At 45.1% G+C, this 21,804-nt stretch overlaps 1 protein-coding gene across 1 annotated transcript in view; it reads right to left on the bottom strand.

Annotated features, from left to right (window-relative positions):
• Positions 1-21,804, bottom strand: part of LOC121867545 (putative neural-cadherin 2) — a 131,107-nt gene that overhangs the window by 10,120 nt on the left and 99,183 nt on the right. Inside the window, exons 7-13 of the mRNA XM_042367550.1 lie at positions 17,537-17,770; positions 17,066-17,241; positions 15,324-15,470; positions 14,658-14,834; positions 8,215-8,614; positions 7,624-7,826; positions 6,360-6,523 (exon numbers count right to left, since the gene is read on the bottom strand). Of these exons, the coding sequence (XP_042223484.1) occupies positions 6,360-6,523; positions 7,624-7,826; positions 8,215-8,614; positions 14,658-14,834; positions 15,324-15,470; positions 17,066-17,241; positions 17,537-17,770 (1,501 nt within the window). The remainder of the gene's footprint in view (positions 1-6,359; positions 6,524-7,623; positions 7,827-8,214; positions 8,615-14,657; positions 14,835-15,323; positions 15,471-17,065; positions 17,242-17,536; positions 17,771-21,804) is intronic.

The raw sequence follows: 21,804 nt of genomic DNA, 5'->3' as shown, positions 1-21,804 counted from the left end.
ACACACACACACACACACACACACACACACACACACACACACACTACTACTTTGCTGTCACTCGGAATCGAGTATGACGATCATCCAGCTGTGAAACAATGATATTAGGGATGTCACCTTCGTTGGTGAGTTTTGAGGTGACTAAAGAGGCCGATACGGGACCGTCAGCGTCGTTCACATTCGTTGCACATGTGGAGGGCTCCATCTACTGCGGGAGGGGTGGTGGCAGTGTCTTTCCGGCGTTGGCGCTTGTCTGCCTCGGGTTGCAATCGGTATAACTCGAAAACATACACACCTTCTCGTGCGGTGCTCCTCCAAGCGTTACGATGTGGAGTAATCGACTCCCAGGTGTGGGGGTCGATTTGTCACTTTTTTAGGTTTGTTTTAAGACTATCCTTATACCTTTTCAATTGCCCGCCGGCGCTACGTTTACTATTCGTTAGGGCACTGTAAAGTAGCTACTTTGGCAGTCTACTGTCATCCATGCGGGTAACATGGCCAGTCCAACGTAGTTGTTCCTGGATAATGGTAGCCTCGATGCTCCTACAGTTGGTGTCAGCAAGAATACTGTAGATAATTTCAGCTCCCTACAGCAGAAGACATTATTTCGGAGTTTGCCAAAGGCTTGAGATGCACATCTGATCCGATGCTGAATCTCTCATCGATGTCTGCCGTGGTGGACAGGTGGGAGCCGAGATACCGAAAGTGGGTAACATTAGAGAGGGTAGTACCGTTAAGCTGGATGGATGGTGGAGGTGTGTCTGAACCAGGGGCAGGTTGAAAGAGAGTCTGAGTCGTATGTACATTCACCTCAAGGCCGAAGTGTGCATACACGTCTGCGTAGGTGTTCAGGATCTCCTGTAGGTCGTGTTCAGTGTGAGCAACAAGAGTGAGGTCGTCTGCAAACTGAAGTTCAGTAATGGAAACTGCTGACACCTCTGTTCTTTCCTGGAGTCGTCTTATGTTGAAAAGACCCCCCTTCACCCGGTACTCGATGTTCACCCCGCTGGCTAAACTGGCACTGGCACGAGTAAGAAAGGCAGCCAAGACGATGGAAAAGAGAGTTGGTATCAGTACACACCCTTGTTTAAGCCCTGTTTGGATGGGGAAGAACTCTGACTGGGTGCCGTTGTGCAGGACACCGCCGTTCATGCCACCGTGGAGTTGCCTCACAAAGGCGATGAGTTTTAGTGGACACCAAAACGGCTGAGGTTCCACCAGAGGGCTTCCCTGTTGACCGAGTCGAAGGCCATGGCTAGGTTGATGAAAGTCATGTACAGGTCACGACGCTGTTCTCTGCACTTTTCCTGTATCTGGCGGGCAGTAAAGATCATGTCAGTGGTGCCATATGATGGTCTAAAACCACATTGAGATTCTGGGAAGAAGTTTTCCGCCTCAGGAGGAAGTCTGTTTAGGAGGACTCGGGCGATAATCTTGCCAGCGACGGAGAGCAGCGAGATCCCACGGTAGTTGCTACAGTCTGACCGATCTCCCTTGTTCCTATAAATATTGAAAATGGAGGCGTCTTTAAGAGCTTGGGGAATTACCTTCTTTTCCCATATATTCTCCAGGAGAAAGTGGAGACGGCTGGTAAGCAGAGGTCCTCCTGCTTTATACACCACGGCTGAGATTCCATGAAGCCCTGAGGCTTTGTTATTTTCCATCTGTTTGATGGCAGTAGCTACCTCATCCAGGGATGGAGGATAGCTGAGGTGGGTCAGCTCTGGATGCTGAGGGACCTGCTGGGTAGTCAGGACATCCACATCGGTGTTTCGGTTGAGCAATGAATGGTAGTGCTCTTTCCAGTGCTGAAGGAGAACTTCAGCGCGGAGGGGGCTGCACCCCGAGTGACATAAAATGTTTAAGGGGAAATGAAAATTTCGTGCATCTTGTGCTGATCTGCAAGTTTTTGTGCTTCACATGATTTATTTTTAAGCCAGTCGTTCTTAAGATTGTGGAGTTCTCGCTGGGCTGCCGCTTTCTTCTTGCGGAAGGTATTAGCTTTGGTCCGAGACTGAGGGTTATTCTGCCAGTCAGTAAAAGCAGCACGTTTATCTTCAATGAGTACTTTGATTGCCGAGTCATTTTCATCAAACCAGTCCTGGTGTGTTCTTTTGATGTGGCCGAGGGTCTCTCTGCAGGTTTTTGTCAAAACAGTATTAAGATTATCCCATTCGACACTTGTATCTGCCAAGGTTAATCCACAAGGCAGCAGGGCGAAGGTTGGTAGGCGCCAGGACGTGTTCACATACTAGTGGGCCTATGCGCCGTCCCTCTGGGGCCCACTGCTACTCCGAGATCCCCTGCTGGTCTAGCCTGGGTCCACGAGGCACCCAGTTACCGTGTGTTGCCACGAGGAGGCACAGCAGGAGTCTTGATGGTGCGGAGGCTGTGTACTGGCAGGGGAAGATTTATGCAAGTTGCTTCCCTGTTCGCCACGAGGGCTAGCCAGCGGCGGCAGCTGAAAGCGGGAGGGAGCAGGCAGTGCCTGCACCTTAACACTAACATAATGCTGCCACTTTTGACGCATTTCACCACCCCTGTGTGTGGCTGCACACACACACACACACACCTTTAAGAGTTAACTTCACAGAGGAACCAACAGCAGGCACGAGGAACTGTCACACGTCAAGGTGGTTCGAGAAGAGTGTGTGTGTGTGTGTTTGTGTGTGACGAGAATACATGACGAATCTACACACACACACACACACACACACACACACACACACACACACACACACACACACACTGCCTCTTACTCCTCGTCAAGTAGGAACCATAACTCTGGCTAATAAAGATGAACACGACTGACTAATACACTGTTGATAGGAGGGGGAACTTCAAAGCCATGCAAGTTTCATAAGGAATAATATTTTCCTAAAGTCATTGAACGTTAATTACATTTTAGGTATTAAGTGATGAACGAAGATTATTGGAACTCTTGGTTTAGTTGAGGAAAATATCAAGGTGTTTTAGGAATTATTTACAGTTCACGTAGATATAATATACCTGTATACCTTCACTAAAGACAGGTTATGTTGTGATTTTTATTGCATTAATGTCTTAACCTTTTACAATCTAAGTATGAGTTATATTTTTTACATCTGTTTAAGAAAATTATATCACCGATTACTGAAAGCAATTGTTGAAATAATTATTTACAACAAATACTTTACTAAATAGATCATCAATATAACTGTTAAATATTGTGAGTGATAATATTAAAATTTGTCATCGTGTTTCCGGCAGCTCAACGGCATCTTCTCCTCAAACCTCATATCAGCAGACGAGAGAACTGTCGATTCAATTGTATAAGACAAATGTGTTTTCACGTTTTCTGATGACGAAGATTTTTACAGCGTTCAGTCAACTTTTAGTCAACGAGTGGAAGGAAAAAAATTCTTTGTATTTTGTCTGGTTCTGTAATCATCATCATCATCGTTATTATCATTGTCTATATCATCATCATCATCATTCATCGTCATTCATCGTCATCATTACTACTGGACACAATCAGAGGTCAGGGTTACTCAGATCATGGATACAAGCAGAGGTCAGGGCCACTCAGATCATGGACACAATCAGAGGTCAGGGCCACTCAGATCATGGACACAAGTAGAGGTCAAGGCCACTCAGATCTTGGACACATGCAGAGGTCAGGGCCACTCAGATCATGGATACAAGCAGAGGTCAGGGCCACTCAGATCATGGACACAATCAGAGGTCAGGGCCACTCAGATCATGGACACAAGCAGAGGTCAAGGCCACTCAGATCAAGAACACAAGAGGTCAGGGTCACTCAGATCAAGAACACAATCGGAGGTCAGGGTCACTCAGATCAAGAACACAAGCAAAGGTCAGGGTCCACTCAGATCATGGACACAACAGAGGTCAGGGTCAGGGCCACTCAGATCAAGAACGCAATGAGAGGTCAGGGTCACTCAGATCATGGACACAATCAGAGGTCAGGGCCACTCAGATATGGACACAATCAGAGGTCAGGGTCACTCAGATCATGGACACAATCAGAGGTCAGGGTCACTCAGATCATGGAAACAATCAGAGGTCAGGCTCACTCAGATTAAGGACACAATGAGAGGTCAGGGTCACTCAGATCATGGACACAATCAGAGGTCAGGGCCACTCAGATCATGGACACAATCAGAGGTCAGGGCCACTCAGCACAATCAGAGGTCAGGGCCACTCAGGGACACAATCAGAGGTCAGGGTCACTCAGATCATGGACACAATCAGAGGTCAGGGCCTCAGATCATGGACACAATCAGAGGTCAGGGCCACTCAGATCATGGACACAATCAGAGGTCAGGGTCACTCAGATCATGGACACAATCAGAGGTCAGGGTCACTCAGATCATGGAAACAATCAGAGGTCAGGCTCACTCAGATTAAGGACGCAGAATGTGGCCGCACCGTGAAATTGGTTGGTCTGTATTAGTAATGTTATTTACACCCAGGGAGTACAGTACGGTACAGTCTTGTTGGACCGCCGTGTTGCAGTCAATACTTTCTCTTGAACTATATTTTTATCTTGATGTATTTAATATTATTCTGACAGTCCTCCCCTGACTTTGTGAGAGAGAGAGAGAGAGAGAGAGAGAGAGAGAGAGAGAGAGAGAGGAACACTAGGTAGTGACTCCTACACGCGTGAACCTGACCTTATCGCTCCTAGTAGACACATTAATGAATCAGCAAGTACTCCTGGGTTTTCCTGTAAGCAATATGGGCGAACATACAGACGGTGGTAGAAACATTCACTGTACCACAGAGGAGCGTTGCACCACTCCCCGTAGCTGTCTTTGTCCACCAGCCGCCTCCCCGCTCCACAGTCCCTCACACAACATAAACTAAATTTTGCTTTTTGGCTGAACAAATCTAATTTGTGTCAGGGGAGGATTAAGCATCTGTATAAATAAATAAATAAATAAATAAATAAATAAATAAGTATATATATATATATATATATATATATATATATATATATATATATATATATATATATATATATATATATATATAAATAAATAAATAAATAAATAAATAAATAAATAAATAAATAAATAAATAAATAAATAAATATATATATATATATATATATATATATATATATATATATATATATATATATATATATATATATATATATATATATATATATATATATATATATATGCTTAATTCCACCATATTAACATGTAAATGATGTATATTAGCGATGATTGTTGCTGGTGTGATGGTTATATCACAGAGCGGCGGTGGTCGAGGGACAACTGCTCTCTATCGCACTACTGTCTATGTTCACCTTTATGTTAACATTTGTAACTGTACAAGTTTTAGCGTAAATATTCTGACCACAGTGTGGGAGACACTGTGTGGGGGACACTGTGGGGGACAGTGTGGGGTACATGGTATGGGGGACACTGTGTGGGGACACTGTGTGGGGACATAGTATGGGGACACTGTGTGGGGACACACAGTGTGGGGACATAGTATGGGTGACATAGTATGGGTGACACTGTGGGGGACACAGTGTGGGGGACACAGTGTGGGGACACTGTGTGGGGGACACTGTGTGGGGGACACTGTGGGGACACAGTGTGGGGGGGACAGTGTGTGGGGGACACTGTGTGGGGACACAGTGTGGGGGACAGTATGGAGGACACAGTGTGGGGGACATAGTATGGAGGACACAGTGTGGGGATAGTGTGGGACACAGTGTGGGGACAGTGTGGGGGCACAGTGTGGGGGACAGTTGTGATAGATCCTGAAGGTGCACTGGGAGACATGTTGCCTCCACTCACACATCCTGGGGCCGGGGGGGGGGTGGGGGGGGTGCTGCTGTGTGCCTGTGAAGGTAACGCGGCTGACCAACAGACACACTGGCAAAACATCTCTCACACGCGAAGACCATCCATCATCAGTTAGTTCAGGAAAGCTGAGGATAGAGCTAAAACCTGGAAGTGGGTCCCAAAGGCTTGGCTGCCCCTAGTGGCTGTGGATACAACACACTGTATCAACCTTCGGTACAAGAGGAGACAGGATGGTCGGCACTGCACTCGACCGCCTTCACCTCCCCAACTGTAAACTTAGGTGTCCTCTCCTATGTAAACGCAACAAGAAAACTATACATGGGTTTTTGTCACTTTATTTGTTCACCCGAGTATAAATGTTATGAGAGAGGAGGACTTATCATCCCTCGGGTCAGGTGTGAGAGTAGAGGTGTGTACAGGTGTGTGGATGAAGGGAAGGAAGTACTTATCTTATCTAGGAAAATATAAATGTTCCGGATGGAAAAAATGGTGGTGAGGGAGGGAGGGAGGGAGGGAGGGAGGGAGACTTACCTGCCGGCTCTGACCTGGCTGGAGGCAAAGATGTCACCAGTTTGGGTGTTGAGGGAGAAGACCGGGTGAGGAGAACCTTGCCAGCTGAAGGTCTTGTCCGCCAGGTCCCAGTCGTCGGGGTCCTCCACGTACACCCGACCTAGGGGCGCCTCCGACCCCCCGCCCTGCAGGAGAGTAACGCCAGGGTGTCACGGGTGAAGGTTCAACAGCTACACAGTCCTCAGTAAAGTGAAGCAAGAGATGACGTAAATCACTTGTTTAATGTACAGTCACAAGTAATAGTCCTGTCGCTGCTCCACGAACCCCGAGACTCAGACTGGTGATCCCGAAGCAGCAGACACTGATGCATTAGTCTGTCCATAAATGTTTCGAAATCAACCTGTGTGAACCTGAGGTAACAAGACTAATAATGTTTTTACCTTTAAATAAACAGCTCTACATTTATGATATTATTATTGTCTTCTATCAAAAGTGTTACCCATAAGATCAATAGTACTTTCAGCGACTTTAAGATTACTTGGAGGTTGAGGCGGCTCCTTGTTGTCAGATTGCATAATAAAGGGTGAAACTCTCGCCCAAGTTTGTTATTAAGACACAAATATTAAAGTGTAATAGGAAGGTGCAGCTGTGTACCTCAACAACCATCACCACAAACTTTATATTAACGTATTTGTTCCTTCGTTTCTCTGGTACCAAGTGTGTAGACGAGTGTGTATCAGGAGGCCGGGGCGAGACGGGGAGCTATGACAATGAAAACAAAGAAGCCAGAAATGATAAAATAATGAATAAATCGTCATCTTACATTGTACTGTCACTCGTTTTGTTCAGGCCCAGAGCGTCTTGTATATTGCCTGTGATTCATTATCTTATTTACTACCTCAGGTAAGGTGCGACTCAACCTGTTGATTAAGAATTTGTGGCCAAAAAGTTGTGATTTTGGTTATTATTTGTAATGACACTTGAATAGAGTTCTCGTTATACTTCACTAATTTCTTGTCCCTTGCGAGTTTTTGATGTTGTTTGTTAGTGTTTTGTTTCTTATCCTGGAGCTGTTGAAGTACAGGTAAACAAATCAGTGTATCATAAACGACAGAAAACAACACTTCTAGGGCCGTTCTGACCTAGAGGTTAACTGGCTAGGTTAGGTTAGGTTAGGTTATTCATCTAAGAAATTCGCAAGAAATCATTAAATTTCACACTGAAATTAACCTAACCTAACCTAACCTAACCTTCCTCCACCTGTTGGTAAAGTTAATTAACACACCTGAGTCTTCCAGAGGTAGACGGTCTTGGCCGCGGGCTTCATGGGGTTGTCGTTGATGTCGTCGACGATGATGGTGACGGTGTGGGTGGCGGCCATCCCCCCAGCGTCAGCCACCAACACCCCCACCAGCAGCTGACGGTGTTCCTCCCTGTCCACGGCGCCTACCGTCCACACCTCCGCCCCGCCCCGTCCACTGTCCAGGTCTTAGGGATAAGGTACATATTGTGTTAAACCTTGTCTAGGGAGAGTGACACACACACACACACACAAATCTAATGGACGGACAAACAAACAAAGTTATGTTGTATACCCATGATCTTACCTTAGCGGGGTATAACATTATCTTGGCAGCGGCTGGACAACAGGCAGAGTCAAAATTTCAGGTAAAATATTTGTGAAATTTAATCTAGGTGACGGCAAGTGTTAGAGGGGGAGGTAACCTGGGGTGTAATTAGTGCCTTTTACAGTATAAATCTACCAGTTTTTGGCGAGTGTTGTGAGTCCGGCAGTTAATGACATAAATTAATGTTTTGTTGTGGAGGACAAGTGTGTGTTAAAGGTAAACATTAATAATAAACTTTATGTACTCACGAGGGTCGAACTTGATGTTGATGTGGGCGAGGACATGGGCGGGGTTGGTGGGCGCCAGGGAGAGGTTGAAGGGCGGGCCATGGCCCAGCGCCCACACGTCGTGGTCGGTGGCGGTGAGGGAGCCAAGGAGTGTTGGGGCGGCGCCCTCCGTCACATGGAAGACTGTGGGCGGCAATAGGACGGGCGGACTGTCGTTGACGTCGGTGACGGTGATGGTGAGGGTGGCGGTGGCGGAGAGGGGCGGCCGCCCACGGTCCACACCCACGATCTTGGCCACACCTATAGCGCCGTCAGGAGCCTCGCGGTCCAGCGCGTGACGCAGGCTGACTCCTCCCTCAGAGTCGACAGTGAGGGCGCCCCAGCCCCCCTCCACCCGGTACAGCACCTCCCCCACCCCGCCCTGGGCAGGGACAGCGGATGTGTCAGCAATTAGTGGACAGTGCGTAATTTCATTCGTATTTTAACTGTTACAAAGTTTTAGACACACGTGTTTCTGTGGCAGTGTTGTGCGAGGCAAGGTTTTCTTTATCACAATAATATATAAACAAATACTGTGATTACTCTCCTTTGTCTTATATAACATTAAACTTAATATTAACATCATGATACTCAGGAAAAAAAAATGTCAGTCAGTATTTACTTTTTCTTTGGCGGCCAGCGTCATCAGCAGCCAGGGTCGGCCAGCAGCGACCTGTCAGGTACACGTTGGGGAAATGTGTTCCTACACCACCTGCAGTAACCCGTGTCTCCAAACAGCCAACCTATATGACCTATAGCAAACCTATCCACCACTCACGTCCGCCGTTACACGAACAATACCGCACGTAAGGTACACGAGAAGGTCTTATGAACATTAGACAAAGACAATAATTACTCTTGAGAAATGCTTACATGAACGTTGGTAGATTCTGGTCCATATCACTAAATGGACGAAGAGTAGGATTAGTGTGCGTGTGTACCTTAAGATAAAACCAAAGTCAGAGCAGCAAGCACAACCACTGGGGATTATAACCAGCCATTAAGCCACCAGGTGTGATCTAACAGCACAAGGTAACCAGGACGAACAAACTCAAAGAAAAATTGATATTAATAGAATCTTGTCTCAATAATTTCACCTCCTTATGTCATCGCTATTTTCCCGTAGTTCACTCTAGATGTTGTTAGGGTGATGTGGTGGAGCTAGGGTGATGTGGTGGTACTAGGGTGGGGGGTAGGTGATGTGGTGGTAGGGTGATGTGGTGGTACTAGGGTGGGGGGGTGCTAGGGTGATGTGGTGGTACTAGGGTGGGGGGGTGCTAGGGTGATGTGGTGGTACTAGAGTGGTGTGAGGCGTTGCTAGAGTGATGTGGGACGTTGCTAGGGTGATATAGGTGTTGACAGAGACTCGTGGCGAATACTACTGAGTCGACTGTGGGTTAATGGAGGATATTTTTACCATTTACTTCATCCCAATTACATGTAGAAATACGAATTGCCTATTTGGAGTATGGTGGAGGGGGGGAGGTGGGTGGGTGAAAGAGGGGAAGAGTGGAAGAGAAGTGGGGGAAGAGGGGGAGTGGGGGGAGAAAGAGGGGGGAAGAGGGTGGAAAGGATGAGGTGGACTGGGAAATAGCGCTCAAGAGTTAATAGAAATGGTTGAGAGAGAGAGAGAGAGAGAGAGAGAGAGAGAGAGAGAGAGTGAGTGTGACAGATAGACAGACAGAAGAAACAGAACAAGTCAAGACAGACAAAATTCCCAAACGATACAATACGGGAAAAATGATTCAATTACAAGACATAATAAGTCAGTCAGTCATTTACCCGCGCGGGAGAGAACTGAATCATCATACGTGTGGCATCCCTCCCCTCCTTCAGGCTGCACACACTCACTCTCTCGCTTCTTGAAATTTCACACAATTCCTTATGCAGATTCAAGGAGAAAATTAACATGACGTCTTTTCCTACACGCTATGAGCACGTAAGTCACTTCTTTTACTCACCGGAAATATGTGTGGACTTGTTTCTATAGTGAGAGTTACTTAGAGTGGAAAAAAAAAACATTTAGATTATATTATTGTTGTTTCCGTCTGGTTAAATTCCACATGTTAAATATTGTTATTTTTTTTTCCCGAGGTGTCTAACAGGATCTGAGTTTACTAAATAGGTGTTAAACTCATAGCCTTCACCATTACACGTTATCTTCAATGGACCATAAGACCCGTAAAGTAACTAAGACCAAGAAAGAAAATCCTATCGTCATCTGAGTGTATACATTAGAACACACACACACACAGGAGGCTTCATAGAGTTAATCCCATTATAATGTGGCCTTCGGGTAATGAGGTAAGAATTCTCAATTAGTGTAATGTAATAAAAGTGTTCTTGTTTGTTTTATGTTTTAACACCTGGTTGAGAGGTGTACACTAATTACCCAGAGTTTTGTGGTTGTGGTTGAGGGTTTTAAATAGCCAGGATGGTTAAACCTTTGTGGGAGGGGTGGTTTAATTCTTTGAGGATGATGGTTTAAACCCCCCTTTGAAGGCGATGGCATAAATCTAAAGAGGGCATACACTAATACAGTACACACACACGCACACACAGAGACGCACACACACAGAGACACACACACACGGGTATATTCTCTGTCTCCTCCTCGACTGCAACCAAAATAACAAATGCAAATGCCAATACTCGGAGCCCAATGCTAAGAAGACTTCATTTGTCCTGCCGCCAGAGTCCTTCCCAGAGAGTGTTAAGCAGGACACATTTCACCGGGATGCCTTAGAGAAAATACTTGGTGGATATGAAGGAATGAAAATCTCCTTTGACACGCCAGAAAAATCGACTCTGTCTTGGATTTTGTGACTGTGTTTGTGTGTATGTATATCTGTATTGTGTATGTATATTGTATTAATGTATTTTTTATGCATTTACCTTTACTAACCCAACATAAAACGAACTAAACTAACCTAACCTAACCTAAGCTAACCCAACCCAACCTAACCTGACACAACCCAACCTAACCTGACCTGACACAAACCAACCTAACCTAACCTAACCTAACATAACCTAACCTAACCTAACCCAACCCAACCTGACACAACCCAAACCTAACCCGACCCCACCCAGCCTAACCATTTATTCCGAAGGGGGTAATCTCAGCTCGCCTCAAGCCCTCAAACCTTCGATGAAACTAAGCATGACCAGAGTACCTCCAGTACACCTTCAGTACACTCTAATTACACATACTGATACACCCACAGTCAACTCTACACCTTGTTATTTGGAAAGACGTCGTATTTAGTGCTCTTGTAACTTACCTGACCAAGTATGACTGGAAAAACGACTCGAGTCAAATGTAAAAAAAACGGGACATTGGTTTAACATTGAGGAGCAACTTAGTGTGACGCCAAAACACTGTGTGGGTGAGTGTTGGTGGTAGTGGTGGTGGTGGTTTTTGTTGTTAAATTCTCTTGGGTGAAACTGAATTAGTGCTTTCGTTTCATATCGTTCCGTGTGTCAAGAGTATAGTTCCATGTGTCAAAAGTATAGTTCAATGTGTGTCAAAAGTATCGTTCCGTGTGTCAAAAGTATCGTTCCGTGTGTCAAAAGTATCGTTCCGTGTGTCAAAAGTATCGTTCCATGTGTCAAAAGTATAGTTCCGTGTGTCAAAAGTATCGTTCCATGTGTCAAAAGTATCGTTCCGTGTGTCAAAAGTATCGTTCCGTGTGTCAAAAGTATCGTTCCGTGTGTCAAAAGTATAGTTCCGTGTGTCAAAAGTATCGTTCCGTGTGTCAAAAGTATAGTTCCATGTGTCAAAAGTATCGTTCCGTGTGTTAAAAGTATCGTTCATGTGTCAAAAGTATAGTTCCGTGTGTCAAAAGTATCGTTCCATGTGTCAAAAGTATCGTTCCGTGTGTCAAAAGTATCGTTCCGTGTGTCAAAAGTATCGTTCCGTATCAGCGTCAAATTACCGGCCGATCAGTTTGACGTCAGTAGTGGGGAAATTTCTTGAATCAATTATAGCAGATAGCATCCGATCGCATCTAGAGAATTGCAAATTAATCTACGACTCTCAACATGGGTTTACAAAGGGAAAATCTTGTCAAACAAATCTGCTGACGTTTTTTAGGAAAGTCTTCGAGGTAGTAGATAATGACGAAAATACGATGTTATTTACTTAGACTTTAGCAAAGCATTTGACAGAGTACCGCATCAGAGGCTTCTGAGAAAAGTTAAGGCTCATGGTATCGAGGGGAAAGTTTTAAATTGTATAAAATCATGGCTCACCGATAGAACGCAGAGGGTCAGCGTAGATGGTGTTAAATCTGAGTGGGGTTGTGTAACCAGTGGGGTTCCCCAGGGGTCAGTACTAGGCCCACTCTTGCTCACAATCTACATAAACGATCTAGATACTGGGATCAGCAGTGACATAAGCAAGTTTGCGGATGACACCAAAATAGGGCGGCAGATTAATTCAGGGCAGGATGCAAATGCATTACAGGAGGATCTAAATAAACTGCAGGGGTGGTCTGAAAAATGGCAAATGAAATTCAACACCAGCAAGTGCAGCGTACTTAATATTGGAAGTACAAATACTGTCAATGTATACAGCCTTAACAACATCAACCTAGAGAAGTCGACTTGTGAAAGAGACCTAGGGGTACTTGTAAGCCCGGACCTACGGCTAGAAAACAGTGCGTTAATGATCGAAATAAGGCAAACAGAGTATTGGGTTTTATATCTAGAAGTGTAAGTAATAAGAGTGCAGAGGTCTTATTGCAACTATATCTTGCGCTAGTCGGCCGCACCTCGATTATGCGGTTCAGTTCTGGTGCCCTTATTATAGAATGGATATCAATTCACTAGAGTCGGTGCAGCGAAGAATGACGAAAATGATTCCGGGACTTAGAAACCTTCCATATCAGGATAGGTTAAAGAAACTTGACTTGCATTCCCTAGAAAGACGAAGAGTGCGGGGAGATATGATAGAAGTATTTAAGTGGGTGAAAGTAATCAAAGGGGATATAGATAAAGTTCTTATAATATCCGAGCAGGATAGGACTCGGAGCAACGGATTTAAGTTGGATAAGTTTAGGTTTAGGAGGGAGATAGGAAGAAACTGGTTCACAAATAGGGTGGTGGACGAGTGGAACAAGCTTAACAACTTTGTAGTAAGTGCTGGAACTCTGGAAAGTTTCAAAAGGAGGCTAGGTAGATTCATGGATGATAGAGAGTGGTAGTAACTCTCGACAGGAGCTGCCATGCACAGGCCAACCGGCCTATTGCAAACTCCTTATTTTTTTATGTTCTTATGTTCAACAAGAGTCTCTGGAGGCCATGAAGGTGATAATGAAGTAAAACAAGTCAAGTACAACAATTAAGTGACTATGTACGATAACTTCCCTTGGCCTCACGCTTAATCTAATGCAGCCATCAGTTCGAAATATTATACACATTTAAACTAAAGTCAATTGTTATTATATTCCCTATTAGTGAAATTAATAGACAAACAACTATAATTATATTCAGTAATTAACTTTCCGGCACAGGTAAGGTCCAGGTAGTTTCAGAAGGATGGGTTATTGTTCAGTTTTATGAGAGTCGTCAGTTATTATCGTGTTAATTAATGTTGTTACTAAGGTCGGTGATTTACTGCTGGGTGTTATAAACTAATTTATCTCGACTTATTCGAATTAATATTACTGATAAGTTATGCTAATACCAGCTAATAATGACGTGTACTTTATCTTATTGGGTTATTCGTTTAATGGTACCTGTCCTAATAGGCCCTGTCCTAATAGACCCTAGTCCTAATAAGTCCAGTCCTAGGAAAAAAGAATTGGATCTCATAAGCTTCGCGTCCCGTTTAAACAACTAAGGACACTACAGACAGAATCCTAAATGTTCAATACACAAGGAGAGTTGAGGTGACCTTAGGATGCTAACTAGTGACTCTTACGACAAGAGGTTATCGCTGTGTCCATTCCTTCTATGCCGAGTTGTAGTTGGCTCAGCTCCGATAGGCCCCATTTCAAGGTTTCAAGTAGTTAGGTTAGGGCCTATTGTGTCTGGGGCCCAATAGACGTATAAACTTTCTGATCAAACGTATTGCTGAGTTAAATATTTACACACAACCTCTCGAATAACTGAATAAACTGTGTAAAGAAATGTCACTTATCAGAGAGAATGAGTGACAGGCTGTCCGGACAGTGTGTTTGTGTCACTCAGGACTCTGGGCACCCTACACCAGGCGGGGGAAATGTAACAAACTGAGTAAATGACGGGAAGCCAAATGCACTGATAAACATGTATTATGCAACGTGTGCATTTTTCGAATAGTGGGCGTGTGGGTGTACTTACCATGTGAGGGTAAGGGCGTGTGGGCGTACTCACTATGTCAAGGTGATGGGCGTGTGGGCGTACTCACTATGTCAGGGTAATGGGCGTGTGGGCGTACTCACCATATCAGGATCGTGGGCGGGGAGGGCGGCTAGGAGTGTGCCTGGGGCGGCATCCTCCCTCACAGTAACGTGGGCGTGTGGGCGGTGGAACTTGGGCGGATTGTCGTTGATGTCCCTCAGGCGGATGGACACCCAGGCGGCGTCCACGTGGCGGGGGTCCCTCCATCCCCCGCGACCCTAAGGCGGGGGGGGGGGTCAGTTGATGGTTGTCATGGAAACCAGTAATTAGTGAACGGAAGACTATAATATCTTTCTGTATCAGCTGTACTAAATAATAATACTCCTCCCTCAACTAACCTTGGTACTCACTGCTTCAAACACACCCTGAGTTGAACGAGATCTTCAGTATGAAACAGTGAACTAAAGTAATCTGGTATTACTGTTTATATAAGGAAAGTCGGATACATTATCTTAGTGGGAGAGTAATAGCTTCAGTCGCTGTATCATCCTATATCATCCTGTATCATCCTGTATCTCATTTATCCTCAGTGAAGAGCCAATATTTGTACAGTGTGTTCAGATGAGACTGATCTTGGCTGTGTTTACTGAGGAAGCAACGACCTCGCGCTATGTATGTGTGTATGTGTGTGTGTGTGTGTGTGTGTATGTGTGTATGTGTGTGTGTGTGTGTGCGTGTGCGTGTGTGTGTGTGCGTGTAAGACTCACCCTGTCCGTCACTTGCACCATAAACTTGAAGCCTCGCCGATGAGTGTCGTCCTCGTAGTCAAGTGTCTGGAGGGAGAACAGTTGACCCTCGGCTCCCACAGACCTGATGCCGAAGTGCTCCCAGCCCCACCCGCTGGCCTCCACCACCTGCAGCAGACACAACACCTGTAACACCTGTCTCAACACCTATAACGCCTGTCTCAACACCTGTAACGCCTGCCTCAACACCTGTAACGCCTGCCTCAACACCTGTAACGTCTGCCTCAACACCTGTAACGCCTGCCTCAACACCTGTAACGCCTGTCTCAACACCTGTAACGCCTGCCTCAACACCTGTAATACCTTCCTAAAACCGGTAACACCTGTGTCAACACCTGTAACACCTGCCCAACACTTGTCTCAGTTCCTGTAATACCTTCCCAGCACCTGTAACACCACCCTCAACAACTGTAACACCTCCCTCAACACCTGTAAAACCTTTCAAGCACCTGTAACACCTCCCTCAACACCTGTAACACCTCCCTCAACACCTGTAAAACCTTCCCAACACCTGTAACACCTGTCTTCACCATAGTACACACCAACTACTAGAATCATCCTCTGGTTAAACCCACTGAGGATGATGGTTTAACCCACTGAGGTCGATGGTTTAACCCACTGAGGACGATGGCTTAAACCACTGAGGATGATGGTTTAAGCCACTGAGGACGATGGTTTAAGCCACTGAGGACGATGGTTTAACCCACTGAGGACGATGGTTTAACCCACTGAGGACGATGGTTTAACCCACTGAGGACGATGGTTTAAGCCACTGACGACGATGGTTTAAGCCACTGAGGACGATGGTTTAAGCCACTGAGGACGATGGTTTAACCCACTGAGGACGATGGCTTAAACCACTGAGGATGATGGTTTTAACCCACTGAGGACGATGGTTTAAGCCACTGATGACGATGGTTTTAAGCCGCTGAGGACGATGGTTTACTCCACTGAGGACGATGGTTTTAACCCACTGAGGATGATGGTTTAACCCACTGAGGACGATGGTTTAAACACTGAGGACGATGGTTTAAGCCGCAGGGACGATGGTTTAAGCCACTGAGGACGATGGTTTAAGCCCACTGAGGACGATGGTTTAACCCACTGAGGACGATGGTTTAACCCACTGAGGACGATGGTTTAACCCACTGAGGACGATGGTTTTAGCTACTGAGGACGATGTTTTTAAGCCACTGAGGACGATGGTTTATACTGAGGACGTGGTTTTAACCCACTGAGGGACGAGGGTTTAATACTGAGGACGGGGTTTTAAGCCCACAGGGGACGATGGTTTTAAACCACTGAGGATGAGGGGTTTAACCACTGAGGACGATGGTTTAACCCACTGAGGACGATGGTTTAAACCACTGAGGATGATGGTTTAAGCCATGTAGGACAGATCTCTCCCAGTAGAAAAAAATAAGTTGATACCATATTTTGAAGAAAGTTTTCCCTCACACACAGAGAGAAAGTCCATGAGGAGGGACTTTCTTACTCTGTAGAAAAAAGTCCCTCAGCCAGTAGAAATGGCTTACCCAATACCCTGTACAAAAATCTCTCATTGGTAGAAGTGCCTCAACCTGTAGAAGAACCCCCTCATCCTGTAGGAGAACCCCTCCCTCTATAGAAGAACCCCCGTAGAAGAAGTGCCCCACCCTGTAGAAGACTCTCCTCAAGAACCCCCTGTAGAAGAAGTGCCTCACCCTGTAGAAGAAGTAGTTGGAGGTGTCAGCGTCGAGGGCGGTGATCTGAAGGAGGGTGGAGTCATCAGGTGGTCCAGGGCCCCAGGTCTCGTCTATCTCCACGTCCCACAGTGATTGTTCCAGGCGGGGCGAGTTGTCGTTCACATCCACCAGCCTCACCACCACCACGCCCGTGCCTGAGGTGAGACACGGACACTCAGACTCTCAAACACACACACACACACACACACACACACACACACACACACACACACACACTCTCTCACACACACACACACACACGGACCATACCTCTCACAGTCGTTCACATCCACCAGCCTCACCACCACCACGCCCGTGCCTGAGGTGAGACACGGACACTCAGACTCTCAAACACACACACACACACACACACACACACACACACACACACACACACACACTCTCTCACACACACACACACACACGGACCATACCTCTCACAGTACTCACCTTGGAGACCTCCACCATCTGTGGCCACCACCTGGACCTCGTACTCAGGTGTTGTCTCTCGGTCCAGGCAACAGATGGAGGTACGGACGAGGCCGGTCTCGGGGTGGACGGTGAAGATGGCCTCCCCCGTCGGCTCGTACACCACGTTCTTCTGGATGGTGTAAGTTATCCTGGCGTTGGTGCCCTCTGAGACGTCATCGGCGTCCCAGGCGGCTATCACCACCACTGACAGATCTGACACACACCAGGGTACAGTATTAGTGTCATGCAGCCACCACTTGTTTTCACTACACTTAACACACCAAACACACCTACATTAATCTGTATGTTCACTGTATGTTCCTTTATCTTTCTCTAATGAAGGCTTTTGTTAAACCACCAATGTATGTAATAAGTCATCTATGTCCAATGTATATTTTCAGCCTTTGGGCTGCAGAACTTTTTCAATAAACCGTTAATTATTATTATTATTATTATTATTATTATTATTATTATTATTATTACAAACGCACTACTTATTTCACGAGGTACGGTACATATTTCACAAGGTATCGGTACAAAATATTTCACGAGTTTACGGTACATATTCCACATCATCTTCTGGGTCAAGTAACAGCTAATTTATGGAACTTAGGACTAAAGTGGTGAAAAATGCCTTGAGTAAACGCCATTAAAGACCTGATTAGGGCCATTACACCAGGTCTTAATGCTCTCGGGGTCAGATAATGTCCTGGAGAAGCTGCTTTAATTAATCACCTTTATGCTGCTGTGTCTTTAAGGCGTCAAGTCGGGTCGTTTGTCTCTCGTAAACAATGACGATTAGGATTAGTATTGGGGATTGGGATCAGTGTTGGGGATTTGGATTAGTGTGTTATCAGGATTAGTGTTGAGGATTAGGATTAGTGTTGGGGATTAGGATTAGAGTTAGGGACTAGGATTAGTGTTGGGAATCTGGATTAGTGTTGGGGATTAGGATGTGTTGATCACGATTAGTGTTGGGATTAGGATTAGTGTTGGGGATTGGTATTATTGTTGGGATTAGGATTAGTGTTGGGCATTAGGATTAGTGCTGGGGATTAGGATTAGTGTGTCATCAGGATTAGTGTTGGGGATAAGGATTAGCATTGAGGCTTATGCTTAGTGCTGGGGATTAGGATTAGTGTTGGGAATCAGGATTAGTGTTGGGGATTAGGATTAGTGTTGAGGATCAGCTGATTGAGGTCACGTCATCACAGGTCATAAAAGATCACGTCATTACAGGTCATTAAAAAAGTCACGTCATTGCAGGTCATAGAAGGTCACGTCATCAAAGGTCATAAATGAAGGTCACGTCATTAGAGGACATAAATGAAGGTCACAATTATAGGTCATCAACTAATTTAATCACCTGAATGACCTTCTGATCTAACGGAGAATGTTTTTGACGGGTGAGGGGAGTGTTTTGCTTTTCTTTGTATGACTTAACGTAGATTTCAGCCATTTCTGTCATACATTTTTTCACAGACGAATTTTAACAATACACTCTTTGGTCTTGAGGTGAATGTACGTAAGACTCAGATTCTCTTTCAGCCTGCCCCTGGTTCAGCCACACCTCCACCATCCATCCAGCTTAACGGTACTACCCTCTCTAATGTTACCCACATTCAGTATCTCGGCTCCCACCTGTCCACCACCGCAGACATCGATGAAGAGATTCAACATCGGATCAGATGTGCATCTCAAGCCTTTGGCAAACTCGAGCAGTGGTCCTCCCCACCCTGCTATATGGCAGCGAGACATGGGTTACATACAAGAGGCCCTTCAAGGCACTTGAAAACTTTCACCAACGTAGTCTACGATCCATCCTCCGAGTTCGCTGGGAAGACAAGGGAACAAATGCCAGTATTCTCACTGACACCAACTGTCGGACCATCGAGGCTACCATTATCCACGAACAACTACTTTACAGTCACCTAACGAATGGTAAAGATAATGCTGGCAGGAAACTGAAAAGGTGTAGGAAGAGTCTTAAGACAAACCTGAAAAAGTGCCAAATCGACCCCCTCACCCGGGAGACGATTACTCCACACTGTAACGCTTGGAGGAGCACCACACGAGAAGGTGTCAATACTTTCGAGTTAGCTCGAATGCATACTTAGGCAAGCGCCAGCGCCGGAAAGACGCTGCCACCGCCCCTCCTGCACTAGATGCAGCCCTCCACACGTGCCACATCTGTGGACGACCCTGCCGGTGCTGTATCGGCCTCTCTAGTCGCCTCAGTGCTCGCCAACAAAGGTGACAACCTTATTAACTCATATCATTGTATCATAGCTGGATGACCGTCACACTCGATTCCGAGTGACAGCAAATTAGCAGTAGTGTGTGTGTGTGTGTGTGTGTGTTTAGTACAGCTTTAAAGTACAATTAACAGCTACAGACATATATACAGTGGTCATGGACGTGTGAACTACCATAACAACAACATCAAGAACACAAACATCAACAATAACAGCAACATAGTTCATAATATTCGAGACTAAAACGACACAGAACCAAGACCTAAAATACGGATCACCAGCTCCAGCTCTCTCCTCCCTTCCTCTCTCCACTTATCATTTCCCTCTCCTCTCCCTATCTCCTCCCTCTCCCTGGCCACCAACACAGGATCAAACAACACACACCAGTCATAATCCTCACGGAATCCAGCCAACGTCCCCTTCCCTGCAGTCTATTATACCTGTACACGCTCCAAAGTTTACCTACCTAACCTAACGCGATCCCTCCAAACATCTCTCATCATCCCCACGACCCTCTTATCATCCCACGACCCTCAAACATCTTGTATATGTCTCTCTCATCATCCCACGACCCTCTAACATCTTGTATATGTCTCTCTCATCATCCCACGACCCTCTAACATCTTGTATATGTCTCTCTCATCATCCCACGACCCTCAAACATCTTGTATATGTCTCTCTCATCATCCCACGACCCTCAAACATCTTGTATATGTCTCTCTCTCATCATCCCACGACCCTAAGTTAACCAAAACATCACTTGGGCCATAAACCTGACATCAAAATCACCTACCAACGGTACTCGGAAAAAATGGCACAGGAAAAACGGCAAAATTTTCATACTAGGAAAAAATGGCTCAACAAATTTCACTTCGAGCTCACGAACCACAAACGAGCCTGTGTTTGAAGCTATCCAGCGTATTCGAGTTAATGATGATGTTTGGTAACTTGCTATATCACCTTTGTTTAGCCCTGACTTCCATTTATACACCTCTATCATATCTCGTGTTTTAGTTTGATACATTTGAATGAATCCCTTGGGGTTTGACTTCGCCTCCCTTGCTACCTTCAGTTCAATATTCCTCTTTGCTTTTCTTATCTCGGCCTTAACCCTACCGACCAATACCTTATAATAGTCTCGGAGGTGGATTTCACCACGATTTCTTTTTCTACCTATAGTCTTCCTTTGTCCACTAATATTCTTTAAATAATTGTTTATTCATTTTGTGGTCATTGTTGTTTGATATGAATTTTCTATATGGTATGTTCTGCCTTTGTGCATTAAGTAACTCATTATTTAAATTGTTGTGGAACTCGTCAACCTCAGATCTCGTGATCAGGCCATCTTCAATCGTCGTATTCTGTGAGGTTATCGTTGTCATGTTCACTTGGTAAAGTGAGGTCGTCCTCTGTGGGTACATTGTGTTAGGTCACCTCACGTGAGGTCATGTTTTATGTTATGACGTTGATATAACTAAGTAAGTTTCAGTTACAAACGTTATAAAATTTTAGCGAAAACATGTCATTAAAATTAATGTACCATTTTTTCCTAGTCTGATGATTATGCCTTTTTTCCGGTGCCATATTTTCCTTTGCCTGCATTACCTGCCAACACCTTATGATTCACGACCAGGTGTTATGTCTGAGTTTGTGGTCGAATCTTCACTGGGTAAGATAGATATTTGTAGACCTTGATGTAATTATATCAAGCAGGAGATAAATACACAAAATAATGATAAAAAATGAAAAACAGAGAATGAAAAAGATATCGTTTGACTTAGTACCGACAAATAGATAAAAATAATGAATAAATACAGAAATATTACAAGATGATGATAAATAAAGTAAAGAAAGGAAAATAAATAAGTGTGTAACACAGAAAACAATAAACCCAAGTGTTGGGAGACGTATAGTGTGGCCTTCAAGGAGAATTTGCATGGTTCTCCTCTAACACACCGGGAAACGAAGCATCAGCCAGAGTGGTCAGAGGGG

This window comes from Homarus americanus, unplaced genomic scaffold, assembly GCF_018991925.1.
Source record: "Homarus americanus isolate GMGI-L3 unplaced genomic scaffold, GMGI_Hamer_2.0 scaffold23598, whole genome shotgun sequence".
Classification (NCBI taxonomy): Eukaryota; Metazoa; Arthropoda; class Malacostraca; order Decapoda; family Nephropidae; genus Homarus; species Homarus americanus.
The sequence above is the reverse complement of the archived record's forward strand: the minus strand, read 5'-3'. Positions and strand labels throughout refer to the sequence as shown.